A 17,020-nucleotide genomic window follows, 5' to 3' on the forward strand; every position below is an offset into this window, starting at 1 on the left:
TGTTGTTTTTTGTTAAAGCTGGAGAAATGTGTTGATATGTTGGCATGAAATTCTATGGTTGACAATCAAGTTTGTTTTATAATTGGTTGTGGCTCATAGTCCCAAGTGTCTTGAGATTACTTTATACGGTATATACTTTAGAGTTTAGAATGAGGCAACTGCAAATGAAAACTGTAAACCCAAGGTCTGTCACTGGTAGTTTCACTACAACGCACACTGTATATGCTTTTACATGTCGCTGACCTTTATTCTGTCCATGGCATGACAGCTGCTCGCATGCCTTGCCTATATAAACTGCACAGTATGCGCCTTTTTAGAGATTATAACAATGTATTTACCTTTAAGAACACAAGGGGAATGTATACTTGATTAAAACATTGATAATGCGCACATTTGAAATATACTTACATTTTTATTATTAATAAAACTATGTATCGAGTTTGTCTTGTGGTTTGTGTCCATCTACGGTACAAGTTGATTTACACTTTTTTACCTAAAAATAATGAAATGCTTTAGGCTACACTGTTAGACAGATAGACAGAGCCTTCGTGAGGGTGTGCGCTGTGCCAAGTGCCAGCCCAAGGAGGGTTGTTTTTTGGAGTTCATGAACGTTGTTTATTTTTTAATTTTTTTATTTTCATCATCTCAGCATTTGAGCTGGTTCGTTCACCAGTAGCTAATAACCAAGCTCAGGTTTGGCTCAGGTCTTCAGCCAAGGACTCTTAAAAGTATGCGGGCAGTCCTTAAAAGCACTGTCTTTTGTATTATGATTATGATTATGATTATGATTATGATTATGATTATGATTATTATTATTATTATTATTACTACTACTACTACTAATAATAATAATAATAATAATAATAATAATAATAATAATAATAATAATAATAATAATAATAATAATAACAATATTAATATTAATATTAATAATAATAAGACCATCACGAACATTTCTTGTTCCCTAGGAGCGTGGTTTAGGGCAGTGTTTTTCAACCACTGTGCCGTGGCACACTAGTGTGCCGTGAGATATTGTCTGGTGTGCCTTGGAAAATTATCCAATTTCACCTATTTGGTTTTTTTTTTAAACAAATGCATTATTATCCACAAATAATGTACCGTTTTCGAGTGTCTATGCTGTCTAGTGATCGGCAGAGTAACCATATTATACTCTTCCATATCAGGTTGTTAGGGAGACTATACGGTGTTCCTAGTCACGACACTTGGAGGAGAACATTATCTGCTGGTGGTGTGCCGCGTGATTTTTTCAATGAAAAAAATGTGCCTTGGCTCAACAAAGGTTGAAAAACACTGGTTTAGGGGACCGTGTTTGGGAAACACCGGAGCGACTCCGCCTTTCTAAAAGGATGACGTAACGGATTCCATGGTAACCGATTAAGCGTCACACTCGCTGCTAAACTCATGAGTGCGCACTTCAGACCGATCAACTATTCCCTCAAAAAGACTAGGGGTGATGACAGCAGCCATGGACAAACTGTAGCCGACTGTGCGGACAAAGCAAGGGAGATTTTGCATGTTTATGCATGATGAAGCGTCGTGCTCGAACAAGACAGAACTCGACAAACTGAGAAAACACGACCGTGTGGGTGGTGTTGTTGTTATCCAGCAGCAGCCAACATGGCTGAGGATGACAGCGAGTGGGTTCTGGAGAGCATTGTCGGATACCTGGGTAGCCCCGAGTGGGTCATTCCTGTCACGGACTTTATGGAAAACAAATGCACAGGTAAACAACTCAACAGCGCATACATTAAAAAAAAGAATGTCTTAACGTAAGGCTAGTCTGGATTTGTGGTTACTGACCAGTTAGCTCCATGGCTAACCATGCTAACAGGATATTACATTTATTACATTAAAGTTGTATATTTTTCACCAATCTATAGTTTTACCACCTTGTGCAAAATGCAAAATGAAAATGTTGACCAAAACTTGTTACTTTTACAGTTTTTGATGATGAAGAGGAAAATAAATTGTCATATACTGAAATCCATCAGCAATATAAAAAACTTGTGAGTACATTACTTAGCTTAATGAGTAATTGTGTACCACCAGTCTGCACTTTTTAGATTATCTCTTTGTAAATTATTTGGCATCAAGTTAACTTCCTATTCTTTTTGCAGGCTCAGTATGTTGCATTGACCTTTTTTTTTCTCCGTCTTCTTCTTTGAAGGTGGAGAAGCTGTTAGAGAATTATATGCAAGAGGTTGGCATCGATGAGCAGCAGTTTCTGGATGCATGCACTTCCCCTTTTGCCAAGTCCAAAACCTTGCAGGTACAGTGAGCATGTAGTGTCCAATTCTGGCACACTATTCAGAGCCTGACCTGAATGCACAGACAACGCTCCAATCCACTCGCAACCTAATTAAATGGCCACTCATAGAACGACTAGCTACATTAATACACTTCCAATAACTTAAGAGAGTACAGAAATGCTGATAGATGTCATATACATAATAAAACAGAACTACTGATACCTACATAAGTACATTAGTAATAGTATGTGGTATGAAAGTTAGCAAGTGTGTATTTTATGCCTTAAAGGTCCTATAGCAAGTTTTTTTTAATTACTAAAAATGAAAGAGAATACCACTAAATTAATGAATGAATTACTTTTGGTCCAAACTCATTCCTAACTTTCCTAACATATTTGTTGTATCCCATTTCCTCACAAGGTCAAGTTTATTGGCACGTTTCACAACGTGCAGGGTCACTTTTCAGGGTCATACGGTCTGAGATTACAACCAGTGCTTAATTTCTAAATTAGTAGTTTCAGGAACACTTTTAGTCTCATTAAACACCATTATATCAGATCAAATTTTTGCCTAATCCTCCTTAATATTTCCCGGACCCTTTACCCTGAAAAACTGAAAGGTGGGGGAATGCATTCCCCCAAACGGGGGATGAAATTAAAGAGTAACTAAACACCAAATCCACTTTTTTTTGCTGATAAACGGTCTAAATGGTTGTTGAATAGAGTTAGCTACATGTCCCAGTCAATATGTTGACATTTGGTGCAAACTTGTTCAAAATCTCACTTTTGTGTCTAAAACCGCATGGTTCGCGCCCCCTACTGGTTTCACGCAGCAACTACATTTGATATTTTGTGGTTGGAGGAGAGTGTGTCCACGGCGTCCACAAAACGTCATCAGTTCTGCCTCTGTGCCTCTGTGGCCCCGCCCACACACGCCTCCGCCTCCGTCACGCAGCAACCAGGACACGCGTCGCGCAGTCAAACCAGTAGATGGCGCCCCTGCGATGCTCACACTTCGGCTGAGGTGGTGTAGAGGAATAAATCCCTTAGAAAAGCTACCGTGCGATGCTCTCTCTCTGTTCGCAGTCACTGACGGCGAGCGAGGAGTCTACCGGCAGCGATCTTCTTTTTTTTTTTCGTAGGATAGTTGCTACTAGTGATGCGCGGGTTGCGGGTTCCACCGTCGTCTTTACAGCAGGTTTTTGGCGTAAATATACGTCGGATTTTCATAAAACAAGCAGCGTTTTGCAGCTCGTGATCCAGTGAACGCTTTTGTGGAGCTCACGTCTCCTGTTTTGCACCGTATGTGCGACTGTGTGTGACTTCGGTTAGGCCGACCTGTGCTCTCTCCCTCTTGCTCAGCGCTCTTCGGAGAGAGAGAGAGAGCGCGCGCCGGTGCTGTTCATACGGATCATATTTGTAACGCGTAATATTTAATGGTTGCGGGTGCGGGGCGGGTTGTAAAAATAGAACAACGTTGCGGGGCGGGCTGGGTCGGGTTAGAACCTGCTCCAAATGCGGGACCCGCGGGTTGAAAAAAACCCTGACCCGCGCATCACTAGTTGCTACATCAAGCAACCACAAGTCATGAGAATGTACCAACTCTCCTATGAAAACATAAACCTTGCGCACAGTCGTGACAGCGGTAACAGCCGTCTGTCAGTCCTGTCAGATCTAGGGGCTTGGTCTGAGACGGTCAACAGAGCAGACCCCGCCCACACACTCACCCCCCTCGTCTACCCCAAAGCCTCCGAGACCACCCCTTTCTCAGCACTTTTTGACTTGTGTTTGTGGGTGGGGAAAGGCTCTGCCACTCCCGTTTAGTTGCACTTTAAGTACTGATTACAACATGACTAAAGGACGGCAAATCAAATTTCGTTCCACAACTACAAAAAAAAATCAGGTATAGTGCCTTAGGTGCATTGAGTTGCCTTGTGTACGAAATGCATGGTATAAATAAAGTTGCCTTGCCTTGCTTTGCCTTGCATATAAATATCCAAGATTTTTACTTTTACCACATGATAAAAAAGGTGAAAGGTGTGAAAGTAGCTGACCCAGAAAACTTTTTTCGTCAAATTTATGCATAGGCACAGAGTAACACGAGGTTTCCTTTTGAATTACCACACTCCAGGAGAAAACCTAGTTAAGCGAGAAGAAGCCATTCAGAACTCAAAAACCAAGTCCAGCTGACAACTTTGAAAACTTCCACAGAACATTCCTGGATGATTGAGAGCTTCCACAAACTAACATAGCCTGATATTAAGGAGTCATTTAATATCAAATACAAACACAGCATATTTTTGAAAAAGTTATCTGAGATTTCTTTTCTGCTGATTTATAGATAGTGTTTCAGCCTGTTCTGGCATCTGATGACTTCCAGATGTTTCGGTCACTGATGGTGCAGAAAAATATGGAGCTTCAGCTTCAAGCTCTGAGGGTCATCAAGGAGAGGAATGGTATGATGATTAATAAGACAAACACAGTGTAAAAGATAACAGCTCACTCATGTTTGTCTGTGCACAGGTGAGCTTCCCGAGTGTCTGACACATGGGGAAGATGTGATGAGTGAACTGCAGCAGCAGGAGATGAAGATTCTTCATGAGGTTCTAAAGTATGTGCCATTGAAGCGTTGTTGGATGTTGCCTTGTATTTGCATTTGCAAGTTATTAATATATTAATATATTAGCAAAGTCCATCAATAGAGAAGTCATTAATATTATCATAATTAGACTGTTGTCGTGTCCTTGGACAAGATACACACATTGCCTATGAATGCAGTGTGTGAATGAGTGGCTGGTGGTGGTCAAGGGTAGCTGTGGCCACATCACCGAGTATGGAGTGAATGAATAATAACGATAGTGAAGCGCTTTGAGAAATTTGTCAACACACACAGATATACAGTTGTAGTGTGTGGATTGATACTGTTTTCGTGTTGCCTAATGGTGTACAGGTCAAAATATTTTCTCTGTTGAAAGTGTAAACTTCTCCCTGCATGGTTCCATTGACTGTGTCCAGCCTGATATCTACAAGCTCCCAGGCAGCTACCACTTTTCTATAATGGGATTTGGTTTGCAGCCTTGAGGCCAAGTAGAACACACTGAGGCTGATGGGACCGTCTGTAAGCTCCTTAAGGTTTAGCTAATTTAGGCTGGAGGGGAATGACACTGAGCAAGCAACTGAGAAAAATAGTTTTTTTTATCCCCTTTGTCTTACACAGGCAACGTGGCAGCTAATCAGATTGAAATTTGTTTCTAATTTCCTGTGCTAACACATGCTAACTTCATTATATGGTGTCTGCTTATTTATTAAAGTCTTTATGAATAACATACATAGATTCAGTACAAACAAATATACTGTATGTTATCATTTGGTCAATATTAAAATTAAATACAAGAAACTAGTTGACAATTGTTTGGTATACAATGAAGTCACTATTTGTTTGTATCTCCCATTAGAAAACATATTAATAGTGTTCCACAAATAATAAAGCCTACATAGTTTTGTTGTCAGGCTAATGTTGTTACTCTGTCCTCAGAAAGTCAAAAGAAGAGTATGAAGAGGAGATGTCCATTCGGATGCTGTTAGATGAAGAGAATGGTTCCACATCCAGCAGTTCCTCGGATAAACAACTTAGAGAAAGCAGCGAAGTGCAAATTGAAGCCTCCACTTCAAGTCAACAAGACACTGTTGCCAAGGTAAGTTAAAGTACTGTGCTCTAGCAGACCTCACAACATTTATTTTCTTTCCTTTTAATACAATCTACAAAACAATGAATGATTTACTGATAGTTTAGAGCTAGTTTTCTATTGAGTTGGTTGCAGGTGACCTAACACCAAATGTAATTTATTCCTACAAAGGAAAAAACAGAGGAGACTGACCGTGACATTAATGGTCACTCAGATCCAGCAGTGAATGGAAGCATTGCATCTGATTCTGCTCTGGTAACTAACTGAAGCATTAGAATTGTTGTTTTGTAAGCTTGTCTTTGGTACATTTGTATTGCTCATTAGGTGTGTACAAGCCCCAACAAAGATCCTTAGAACGATAGTATGCTTAGCTGCTCTTTAGCACGCCCTATTGGTGGTTATGTGTCACAACCTTGTTTTTACCTCTGCAGGTCAGTGGCAGAACAGTTTCATTTGAGGACACCAAAACTGTAGATCACGATAGAGAAACACCAGCACAGCGTTTGTCTTCAAAAAGCAAAACAGGTAACACATTAAGAATACATGGCTTCAGACAAACACTTGATATTCCCATTTCCATTGCTGAAGTATACTGTTTGCACCACTTTTTTTTTGTTAGCAAAGCATCCTTTACAATTCCATCCTTTTGCTGAAGGTCTCCCAACTTTTTGAGGTCTTTTCATGTTTCATCACAGTGCTTAAGTCTTTACATGTTTCATCACAGTGCTTAAGCCATATTAACATCTTATTATGTTAAGTGCTGTCATAAATAGAATAGATTCATGATATTTGATTGTTGTAAAAAGTTAACCAAAAATACGTGTATTTTTTTCTTTTAAATGCAGATTCTAATAATGGTGTGGATCTTAAAGCCCTTCCAGCTGTGAGAGCACCAGTGAAGTCTAATGCATGTTCATCCAGTCTTAGTGCTACCTCCAAAGAGCAGAGCAGCGGGCAGAGCACAACAGAGGCCCTCCTGGAAGAGGTGCAGTTAGAGGCGGGAATCTCTCAGCCATATACTGTAAGTTTAATCTAGTCTGCATTCTTCTCTTCTTTATTTATAAACACCCGGTTCTGCTATTTGTTCCTCATTCCTGTACCCTCATCAATAGAACAAAGCACATATCATATACTAATTATACATCAGACAAGCTTCTGAGCCCAACGGTTTACTTTGTCGCTGCAGTGACTGTGAGCTCAGTGTTAGGATTGAACAGTTTAATGATCTGTTGCAATTCTGAGTTTGTCACAGGAAGATAACTTATCTATACACTTCAATATTGAATTAATGCAAAAAGCAATTCACTACAATCTATTATATAAATAGTCCCCACTCTCTAACTATATTAAACCCAAGCGGGTGAGGGGTCTCCGCACCAGAGCCTCCTCCAGTGGAGATGTTGAGATCCCAGACAGAAGAACAACATCTGGACAAATTGTACTGTCAGACAGAGGAGGTCACTGCATAAGAGAATGCCCAATTTACATCACTGCACTCATTTGAATAGACAATCTGGCACATTTACAAATTGTGTACAATTTATATATGATTGTTCAGTATTAATGTGCGCACTGTCCTGGTCACATAAGTAAATACTAGAATAGGCTAAATGTAAAATATACTGTATATACCAGGGGCACCCAAAGTGGGGCCACACTATCTTCAGAGATAGTACTTGTTACTGCAAGTTTCATTATTCTGTTGACATTTCGGTTCCAAGCCTGAATAAAGGTGTGGGCACAGTTTGCACCGCTCTAAAATGCAGCTGGGTGAATGTTTCTACACTGACCACCAATCTATGGCCCTCCACACTGCAAACACTTAGATATGTGGCCCTCGATGAAGAAAGTCTGGACAGCCCTGGTATATACAGCACAGATTCTCACAGAGGGCTTTCATGCATGAATGAACACATACGGAATAATAACGCAGGGTGGGGGTGACGGGTGAGTGCATCACCCAAGTGCTCGCCGAGGACCAAACCCGCCAGAACATGAAGACCAAAAGAAAAATGTAATGTCTGACGCACTCTGATATAGTTAAAAGTCCTTTATTGAACAGGGCACCTGGCACGGTTTTCATCAGGGCCTGTAAATCAGGAACACAACTGGTGTGTTAAATAGAAGGTGAGCGTCATGTCAGGAGACCGCGTGAGCCACCAAGGTTACTCTGTTTGGTTGCCTGGTGGAAATGGTTTTGACTCCTCAGTCTGTTGAAAACCATGTCAGATGAATAAGGCTGATTGAGAAAATGCCAAGATTAAAGGATGGCAATTTTCTACGAATTTAAAATATAAAACACATTGAGTTATTTCAGCCTTTTTGTTTCCTAAATAATTCCATCGGCTCATTCTTTTTTCAGTGTCTTCAATGAGAATCACAGAAAAACATTCTTTGTTTCGCTTTATATCCCACATTTGGTTGGTTGCAATCTGGTCACCTCAGCAGGGCTAAATCCTTTGGTCGCTGGGGCCTTTTAACCATTTGAAAATGTAACTTGCTGACTGTACGTTGGCTTGTTTACACAGGAGTTACCAGTGACGGAGCAGGAGCAGCTTCAGCAAAGAGCAGCGTATCTTTGTCAACAACGTGACCGGCTTCATGCTCTGAAGGAGCAGAAGAGCAAGCACAGCAGTTCACCAGAGGAGGCGCCGTCCAGCCCGACACCAGCACCCACAGCTCCGGTATTTTCTCATTAGAAACCTTTTTAGTTTTTCTCCCCAAGATGTTTTTAGCCTGGCTTGACGACTCCTTTTAAAAGTATTGCTTGGTTTTGGTCATTTTCAAGAAATCAGCGTTTTCCCATTTGATTTATTTCTATTGCATTTTCATTTGCCATCAAACCCTTTGTTTTAACATCTTTTAATTTTTCCACGTGATTTCTCCTTGTCATTCTTGCTGGTCAGGAGGCTAAAGGACAGTCCCAGATGAATGGGAACTGTACTCCTCCTCAGACACCTCACTCTTCTATCTCATCCAAAGCTAAGGTGATCCATATACGGTACCAGCATATACCTAGTGCTGTGTCTGTCTTTTGCCCCTTGATTGTAGAACTTTAGAGCTGCCTCAGAGCTTTAACGCTCATTTTCACATTCATGACGTTTTTACTTTTTCTTATAGTTATGCAACTTTTTTCACAATTACAATACACCACAGCAGCTTATATTGAAGGTTGTCACTTGTCTTTACACAGGAAATCTCTGCTGAGGAGAAAAAGAGACTACAGAAAAGAAAACATCTGGCAGAGAAGTTGAAAGAAGAAGTAATAAAAAAATAATGACCTTCCTACTGCAATATTTACCTACAATCAGGTATCCCTCCTGTCACCGTTCACTGTAAAGCAACAAGGCTTGCTGTTCACCTACTTTCTGGACTAAAAATACTGCAGATCTTCCATACTCACAGATTTCCACAAAGGTGACAGTATCCATCATAATTCTGTATGCTATTAGTGATGAGCTGAAACGAGCAAAGGCGCCACTATGTGTCAAGTGCTGAAAGCAATGCCTGAGTCGAGCAGCGTCACTTTGACACTTTCACTGTCATCTTGTATCACGTCACATGCAGCGAGGCACCAGTTCAATGAGAGCAATATCAAACTCATTTTGTCATTTGGGCCGGGTCATAATATGTTCTTATTGTCACTGCATTTTGTATTTCATTAATCAATTACTTCATCTTGAAATTGCTGTAACACTAACGCTCTTTGTTCCATTATAATTGTGGATATCCTCTCATTATCAGCTGTTTACACCTCATTCATTCTCAATGAAAATAACAAGCTGCTGTAATGCATTTTTCAAACCACCAGATGCCGCGGTTAGTTCCACACTGGATCATGAGTGCTGTGATGTCACGCACACACCCTGATGTATCATCTGCCCATCACTATTACATGCCAGACTAGGATTTATCAGTGTTTCCCAGGGAGCACAATCAACCACTGCTACAGCACATTACCCCACAGTTTGTAAACAAATACATAATTGTACTTATGCATCAACTTTTTGCTATAATAATGCACATTTGTTTTGTTCATTTTCTGCATTGTTCCCCTTGTTATGCACAGAAATGGAGATGTTTTGTTTGTGACGTGTACATGAACCTTTTTGCCAGTGGTCCATCTTAGCTGAAAAACAACCCATGTACTTAAGAGTTGAAGTGGGAAAAGAAACAAACATTCATTCCAGTGTCTGTAATACTGTGTGGCATGTACTGTTTAATAAATTGTTTTATAGAAACTCAAACTATTGAATTGTGAGGCTAAATAATTACATTGGCAATTAAACAGCTTGTGGAACTAAGCAACTATTATGTTGCAGTTCAAATTGTTACACATGCAACATCCTAAAAACTGCTAATTGTATTGCTTGAAATAGGAAGTTTATTTTGTCAGTGTTTGATCTTCAGGAGGATTGTGGTAAAAGATACTAATATCCAAGTGTCTGGCTGCAAAAAAATATTTTAATGCAGTTAAATGTTATTTTAAAACCAGCATTTTCAATTCCTCTGCATTTTACATAGAATCAAAAGAACTTTGAAAGGGTGAAATTAGTGTCCACACCTTGTGTGTAATAACAAAAAGACAAAGGTAGACAACTTGTCCCCCTTTCAGGTCGGGAAATGATTAAAAAGGAAAAAAAAACATCTGTACAGTAATTTTAACAAAGTGAAATATCTGGCCTGCACAGTCCTGTGTGAGATGTGGCCCGTGCCCTGACTAAAACAATTGTGAGGAATCCTGCTTATTCTAAACAAGGCCTTGTGTCTTTTGGCTCAAAAAGCCGATTAGTGGCCATCCATCCCAGGAATTTGTCAAAATTTCTATACCCCCAAACGGGGTGGCACACTGTTTCAACCAGTCAAGCTTTTGACATCTTTTGGCTAGTCCCGCTAGTCTGACTGGCTCTGAGCACAATTCATTCACTGGCTGGTTGTGGTCCGACTTCTCTTCTATTGAACTCATTAATGTAGGTTTGATGGGGTCTACAGAACTTGAAATGACAGGGTGCTGTAGCATAGGTCCACAGCAGGTTCACTGCTGTTGCTATAGCAACAGGGCAGCGTGAGAGAGCGCCTTGGCACTGGAGTTTCCACAGCAGTCTCTGGTCAGGAGTATGTGGTTTAGAAGGAAATATTAGTTCAGAGATGAAAACCCAAAAGGCCTCGTGACTTGGGCAGACACGGCTAGCAAAAGCCCATTGAAAGCTTGGATGAAACAAGGATTTACCGGTAGTCCTCATCTACTGAATAAAAATAAAATGTTCCAGATTTGAGTTTCAGATTGTTGTTAGTCTCCATTTCCTACTACAGTGAGTTTTGATGTGGGCCAACCAGACAAGTGTCTTCGCCCGTCCATAGAAACTGCCAGAGCACACAAGCTGGCTAAGGACCATAGGTTTGGGAGAGATGTTCCGCACTTCAGCAAAGAGGTCAATACAGCTTTAGGAGCTGAGGCGCGGCCTTTTCCTCACAGACTGCTCCTCCTCCTCTTCTTCCTCCTCCTCATCATCTTCATCATCGGGATAGTCCACCAAGCCAACCATTGCAGTCTAAAAGGAAAACCAAAACATTTGAAGAGGCTTTAAAGCAATAATGTCCCTCTTCAATCAGAGAAAGTCATTTTGTTACCTTCACTACTGGTGTAGCGGGGAGGGCCACTGTCTTGACTGAGGATGTTGAACTGCTCACACTGACAGCAGCAGCAGAGGGTGGGATTGTAGCAGATTTACCATTGTTATTGGCACTGTTGGCTCCATTGGCAGCTCCTAAAACAAAACATAATTAGCAACTTCAACCAAGTCAGTTTAAAAAGTCAGTTAAAGTGACAAACCTTTTTTGGCCTCCATGTACTTTCCATAGCTGTCAGAGAATTCCTCTTCCATGCGGCTTTTTTCCACAGTCTCACCATCTTCATCATCTTCGTCGTCATTAAACCACAACTCCTCATCTTCATCCATGGACCTCGCATCACGACGATATCTAGCAATTACAAAAGCGCGATGTATTCAGTAAATGCTATGCCATTCCTGCCCGCATATTGGTTAACTGACCTGTTAAGTCTCTGACTTTGCCGGTCCTTCTCCTGTTCATACCGGCCTTTTAGGCCCTTAAAGGTTTGAACATACTCGATGGATTCAAGTGCTTTGTAGAAGTTATCCACAATGTGAGCAATCAGAGACTTTATGTCCTCCTGGTGGGAATAGCAATGTAACCATTAGGAAAAACAGCAGAACATGTAAAAAAGAATAGACAAGAGAGCAAAGAAAGTACATACCACTTTTATAAACTCAAAAAGCTCAATTATGGCAGAGTTGAGCAAGTTATAGCGAGTACCATTGTCCAGCAGGGCATTTATGACAGGCTCAAACAAGTTCCCTTTAATAATATACCGGTTGTAATACTCATCCTTGAGGCCAATAATCCTGCGCATAAAACGCAGAGCACCTAAGAAAGAGTAAAAGGTTTTTTTTTTTTTAAATAAGGCATCTGTTGGTTACAAACATGCGTATCATTTGCTTTACATACAAAGTGCGAGAAAAGTGTGTTTTGAGTTCATGAGCACCAGAACTCTCCTGAGCAGATCTTTATTCATGATGTACGTCTTGATGTGGTACGTGTGGTGTTCCACGCAGAAGGTCAGAAGCTCCAAGATGAGAGCAAGCAGCTGGGCTGTCTGAAAGTTATCTTTTTTTTTAGAAGAAGAAGAAGAAACACATCATTCACAAGTGTGGCAAAACATAGTCAACTTCTCCTTTAGTATTTAACACAGGGGTTCCCAAACTTTTCAGGCCATGACCCCCAAAATGACTCAACCAACTCGGGCACCGTTCTGTAAAATGTAATTAGCACTTATGATCATTTAAGTTGCAAAACATTTTAAATCTGGTTCGGTGATGTTAGTTTGGATATTGAATTCATTTGGCCTAATTTCACTAAAATTTGCTGTTTTCAATCAAATTCAATGTCAGAAATGTAAAAAAAAAATATTGTCTCAAGACCCCTACTTCAGTGTCCTGCGACCCCCACTTTGGGAACCACTGATTTAATAAGTACATATTTGTAGACTCACCTGGACAGACTGGGTTCATTTTAGTTGTGCCATCTTGTAAATCTGAAATTAAGTTAATTAGACATGTATCCACTTGTGGATTGTTTCTTGAATTAGATTAAGGGCCAGTTTTACAGTACCTTTAGAACTTTTTTCATGTGCTGTGTTTGCCAGTAGAGGAGCAGTTAATACGTGCATGCAGTATTTGTAGAAGAAACTCAAGAACTCGGTCTTCTCAGTTTTCTATTGGGAAAAAATAATTCACGAAGATTCAGATCGGGCAGGTTAAAAACTATAGCAGCTGAAGTGTGTATGATACGTACATTTGTGGACGCCAGCATGTTCTCAGGGTCAATGAGAGTCCTGAGCAGACCCATTAACTGAACAGCGCCTCCCAACTCCGGGTCAGAGTCACATATCATCTGCTTGATTACTACATTTATTAAAAGAACATCCTGGAAGAGACATGATGATGAAAAAACAGCCACCAGTTTAAAGATAATCTTAAAAGCAATTATTAAGATTACTCACATCATCCGTTTGTTGAGGCTCCTGCATTACAAACTCTCGGACCATGGACGGACTAAATTCGACCAGGTATGAAAAAATATCTGTTGCTGCTGCCCTCACCTGCAGGTCATCCATTCCCTGCCAATGCCCACAACATAAGTTTAACAGACCTTAGGGTTTGCACACACACAAAAAAAACACTTGAAGTAACATACCATGACAATCTCAAGGGCAGGTAGAATGCCAAGATTCGCCAATGTTTTAAAGAAGGCGTCTCTGTTCTGGGGTTGCAGGGTTTGTGAAAAAGCACAAAATTCCTTCACAAAATTCACCTGAAGAGGAGAAAACACAAGTGCCATGTTTTTTACGATAATCCTCGTGGATAATTGCAAAACGTCCAGATTTGTGGCAACAAAGTCATGTTTTTTTTTAAGATTATAAATTTCACTTACAAGTTCTCTTCTTTTACCCTCTTCGGTAGCTTCATCTGTTAACTGGGCAAACACTTCTGTTAAAAATTTCTCATCCTCCTATGAGAAAAACATGAAAATATGAGGGGGAAAAAATTATAGGCTTTCAGCTAAAAAATAAAATATAAAGTACAACAAAAGTCACATTAAAGTCTAGTAAAATTACCTGCAACATGCTCACAATCTCCACCTTGTTGAAAAAGATGAAGGACGTCAGAGTAGAAAGAAAGTTTTCTTCAAAGACTGAAGGTGTAGGTAAGATGATGTCCTGGATGTACTGCACTCGGTAGGTTTGATGGATCTTTTGCCGTAGCTCAGAGTCTGTAATAGGGATCACCTCTTTAAACTTTGCTGTCTTGGTCAAGAACTCCCTGTGGCGTTTTGGCTGTACAAGTGCAGGGTCATACTCAAGGCAGCCCACCACATCCATAATACAATCATCAGAGAACATCACTTCAAACAGAGCTGCTTTATTGAGAAACAGCACGCCTCTGACGATTTCATATAGGTGGTGAAGGCCTTCCCTGTTGTCCAGGTCCTCACATACACGAAACAGCCCAAGCAGCTTCTTTATGTAGCCCTCAGTCATCAAAGCCAGAGCCAGTTTCTCTCTTCTAATTGGCGATGAAAGAACAGACGTGACCAGGTCAGCTATCTCCTCCAATCGTCCCAACTCACAGGGAGGAAGCTCCACCAAATGGCTGGTCTCTGGGATCTCGTCAAAGCGCTCCTCTTCAGATTCATCAATTGGATCCTGTGTAATATCCAGAGCAGGGTCTTTCCCTTGCACCTTAATCAGAGTTGGAGACATACATTTTGTGAACATTACATTAAAAGTGTTTTTTCCCCCTCTAAAAAAATAAAATGAAAAATGAATAAGCACCTGGCATATTTTCTCCCAAATCTCATCACACCCGGCTTTTTCTTGGAAGCTAAGGGCAAGGTCATAGTTGTCTGCTTCTGACCACACAATGAGGGTGTCCTATAAAGAGAGACAGACATACAAAAGGTAAGGGTTACAGGATTACAGTCGCTGTAGTTTTAATAAAAGTCCTTAAGTAATTAGTTTATAGTAATCTGTTACATAATTTCTATTGGACTTTGTAATACAACCATAAACTACTAATTATTCACAACTTCATTATAATATTCAGCTACACGTTAACTGACTGACTAACTGACACACACAGACTACTTCTTATGGACAGATTGAAACAGTTCAATTATTACTGAGCAACAACAGTATGAAATCAATGATGAGAAATAAAGGCAAAAAAACTGACAGCTGCTCAACACATGTGGTCACAACTCACAAGCAAAAATTTAAATGTTTTGTAAAATCTTACCTGTTGTTTCTGGTACGCTGTATTTGGACTTATTTTGGACTCAAGTAAAAGTGAGCCTAAAAAATTAAAAAGATGTGATTTATTTAACATTCACTCGTTCAAAAACTAATTATGTTGACACAATACAATACACTATTTACATAGAAACCGCAGATGTTGCAAAAACAAAATGCAATTATTTACCACAGGTTTGTAAATTCAAGCCATGTGCTTTCACCAGTGAGAGGTAACTTTGTAACGGTTGATCATTTACATAGCTAAAAACAAACTTGAGATTTACTTTGGGCATGAAAACACTTTGAGGCCCCATGCTACAGATATTCACTCGCCTGCTTCATATTTTAAGGTTGAGGGGTCTCATACCCACGCAACCGAATATACATACAGACAATATGAGCATTGCAGCAATGGTGTCTGAAATGTAAGTCAACTATTAGATAATTTAGAAAATATAGTGGTAAACAATTGACTTCTGTTCATCCAGCAATCATCCGGCTAAAGACAAACTAGCATAACTATAGCTTAGCATACAAATGTGGCTACATGCTAAGCTAATATCTTACCGTCAGATTCTGCACGAACTAAAAGGGTTGTCCCTTTTAGTCTTTCAACGAAAGTGGAAGAAACATGTCCAGTTCCTCGATCGTCCCACTGGCGGTCCTCATTTAGCGTATATACTTTAACTCTTCGCCGAGTATCCGACATGGCTAACAGTGTGGCAGCTAGCACAGTAGCTGGCTCCTAACAAGCTAACACCTCTAGCCTCACTGTTTTTTACCCTCGACCTGTTAACTTTGTTTCCACCCGCATGTTAATACATGCAAGCCTGGGAAAAGTTATATGTACACAACTATTAAGGCTATATTAAAAAGCCATTGTTTTTCCGAATAAAGCGATTTAATAATAGTAGTAAAATAAGGAGTAAAAAACAAGAACACAACAACTGTAACGGCCTCTGCTGCGCTAGCATCTACAACCCGCCATCTTGTATCCCGTCTGTGTTCTTTTTCTTCTTCGACGTCAATCAAGCATTACACAGCGGTCAGTCTCCACCTCCACGCGCTGTGAACCAATGGTTAGCAGCCTTTCTAAAAACCTGCAGTCTACCTCCAATGGTTATTATGAGCGCCACCTACAGAACATTTCAATAAATCATCTTGTTTTTTCTCTCTTTGACCCCTATTTTGTCAATGGATAGCAGTCACCCATAACAATTTAACAACTATATTTTATGAAAAATTCAATTTATTTGTATTCATTTCAATGATCTATAATGATATTCTAGAATATGGGTCACCAACCCGATGTCCATGGGGACAAAGATGCCTTTTGGGGCAACTGTTGTTGCTTATTCGCAGAACACACACAAACTTGTGACATATGGTTAATATCCAATAAATACACCATACTTTCTATCCCTTGAAATTTAAATTTGTTACATATGATTAATATCCAATAATTAAACAGTGTAGATACAATATCTATCCCTCGAAACTTAAAGTAATGTTCTTGGAAGTTGCCCTTGGCTCTAAAAAAGTTTGGGGACCCAGTTCAACAACAGTGACATTATGTGACACATGAACAACCATTATCATAAGCATCACAAGTTCCAGGTCCATTTAAGGTTCGGTGACCAACTTCTGAGGTCCATATAGACTCATTGGTATAGGTCGACGTATACATTTTCC

At 40.1% G+C, this 17,020-nt stretch overlaps 2 protein-coding genes across 3 annotated transcripts; one reads left to right on the forward strand and one right to left on the reverse strand.

Annotated features, from left to right (window-relative positions):
* Positions 1–1,388: 1,388 nt before the first annotated feature.
* cfap36 (cilia and flagella associated protein 36) lies at positions 1,389–9,446 on the forward strand. 2 transcript variants are annotated; one of them, XM_079560378.1, is made up of 11 exons: positions 1,389–1,744; positions 1,963–2,027; positions 2,189–2,290; positions 4,611–4,725; positions 4,793–4,880; positions 5,805–5,964; positions 6,127–6,210; positions 6,387–6,480; positions 6,801–6,976; positions 8,484–8,639; positions 9,149–9,446. In XM_079560378.1, exons 1-11 carry the CDS (start codon positions 1,639–1,641, stop codon positions 9,230–9,232), a joined length of 1,230 nt encoding a protein of 409 aa, XP_079416504.1. In that variant the 5' UTR covers positions 1,389–1,638; the 3' UTR covers positions 9,233–9,446. The 2 variants fall into 2 exon arrangements, with proteins under 2 accessions (XP_079416504.1, XP_079416505.1); XM_079560379.1 differs by lacking the exon at positions 6,127–6,210.
* Positions 9,447–10,427: 981 nt separating this feature from the next.
* Positions 10,428–16,338, reverse strand: ppp4r3b (protein phosphatase 4, regulatory subunit 3B). The gene is made up of 16 exons (XM_079560536.1): positions 15,896–16,338; positions 15,333–15,388; positions 14,870–14,968; positions 14,153–14,776; positions 13,969–14,046; positions 13,732–13,848; positions 13,538–13,654; positions 13,330–13,461; positions 13,147–13,249; positions 13,028–13,069; positions 12,484–12,642; positions 12,233–12,402; positions 12,009–12,148; positions 11,789–11,937; positions 11,587–11,723; positions 10,428–11,507 (listed from the first exon to the last, which is right to left on the reverse strand). Exons 1-16 carry the CDS (start codon positions 16,035–16,037, stop codon positions 11,400–11,402), a joined length of 2,373 nt encoding a protein of 790 aa, XP_079416662.1. The 5' UTR covers positions 16,038–16,338; the 3' UTR covers positions 10,428–11,399.
* Positions 16,339–17,020: the final 682 nt, after the last annotated feature.

This window comes from Gobius niger (assembly GCF_951799975.1).
Source record: "Gobius niger genome assembly, chromosome: 7".
Taxonomy (NCBI): Eukaryota; Metazoa; Chordata; class Actinopteri; order Gobiiformes; family Gobiidae; genus Gobius; species Gobius niger.

Coding starts and splice junctions, on each gene's coding strand:
- cfap36 (XM_079560378.1), top strand. CDS start 1,639: ATGGCTGAGGATGACAGCGAGTGGGTTCTGGAGAGCATTGTCGGATAC. Junction 1,745..1,962: donor TATGGAAAACAAATGCACAG/GTAAACAACTCA, acceptor TTACTTTTACAG/TTTTTGATGATGAAGAGGAA. Junction 4,726..4,792: donor GGTCATCAAGGAGAGGAATG/GTATGATGATTA, acceptor GTCTGTGCACAG/GTGAGCTTCCCGAGTGTCTG.
- ppp4r3b (XM_079560536.1), bottom strand. CDS start 16,037: ATGTCGGATACTCGGCGAAGAGTTAAAGTATATACGCTAAATGAGGAC. Junction 14,047..14,152: donor AGATTGTGAGCATGTTGCAG/GTAATTTTACTA, acceptor TTTTTCTCATAG/GAGGATGAGAAATTTTTAAC. Junction 13,070..13,146: donor ACATGAAAAAAGTTCTAAAG/GTACTGTAAAAC, acceptor ACTTAATTTCAG/ATTTACAAGATGGCACAACT.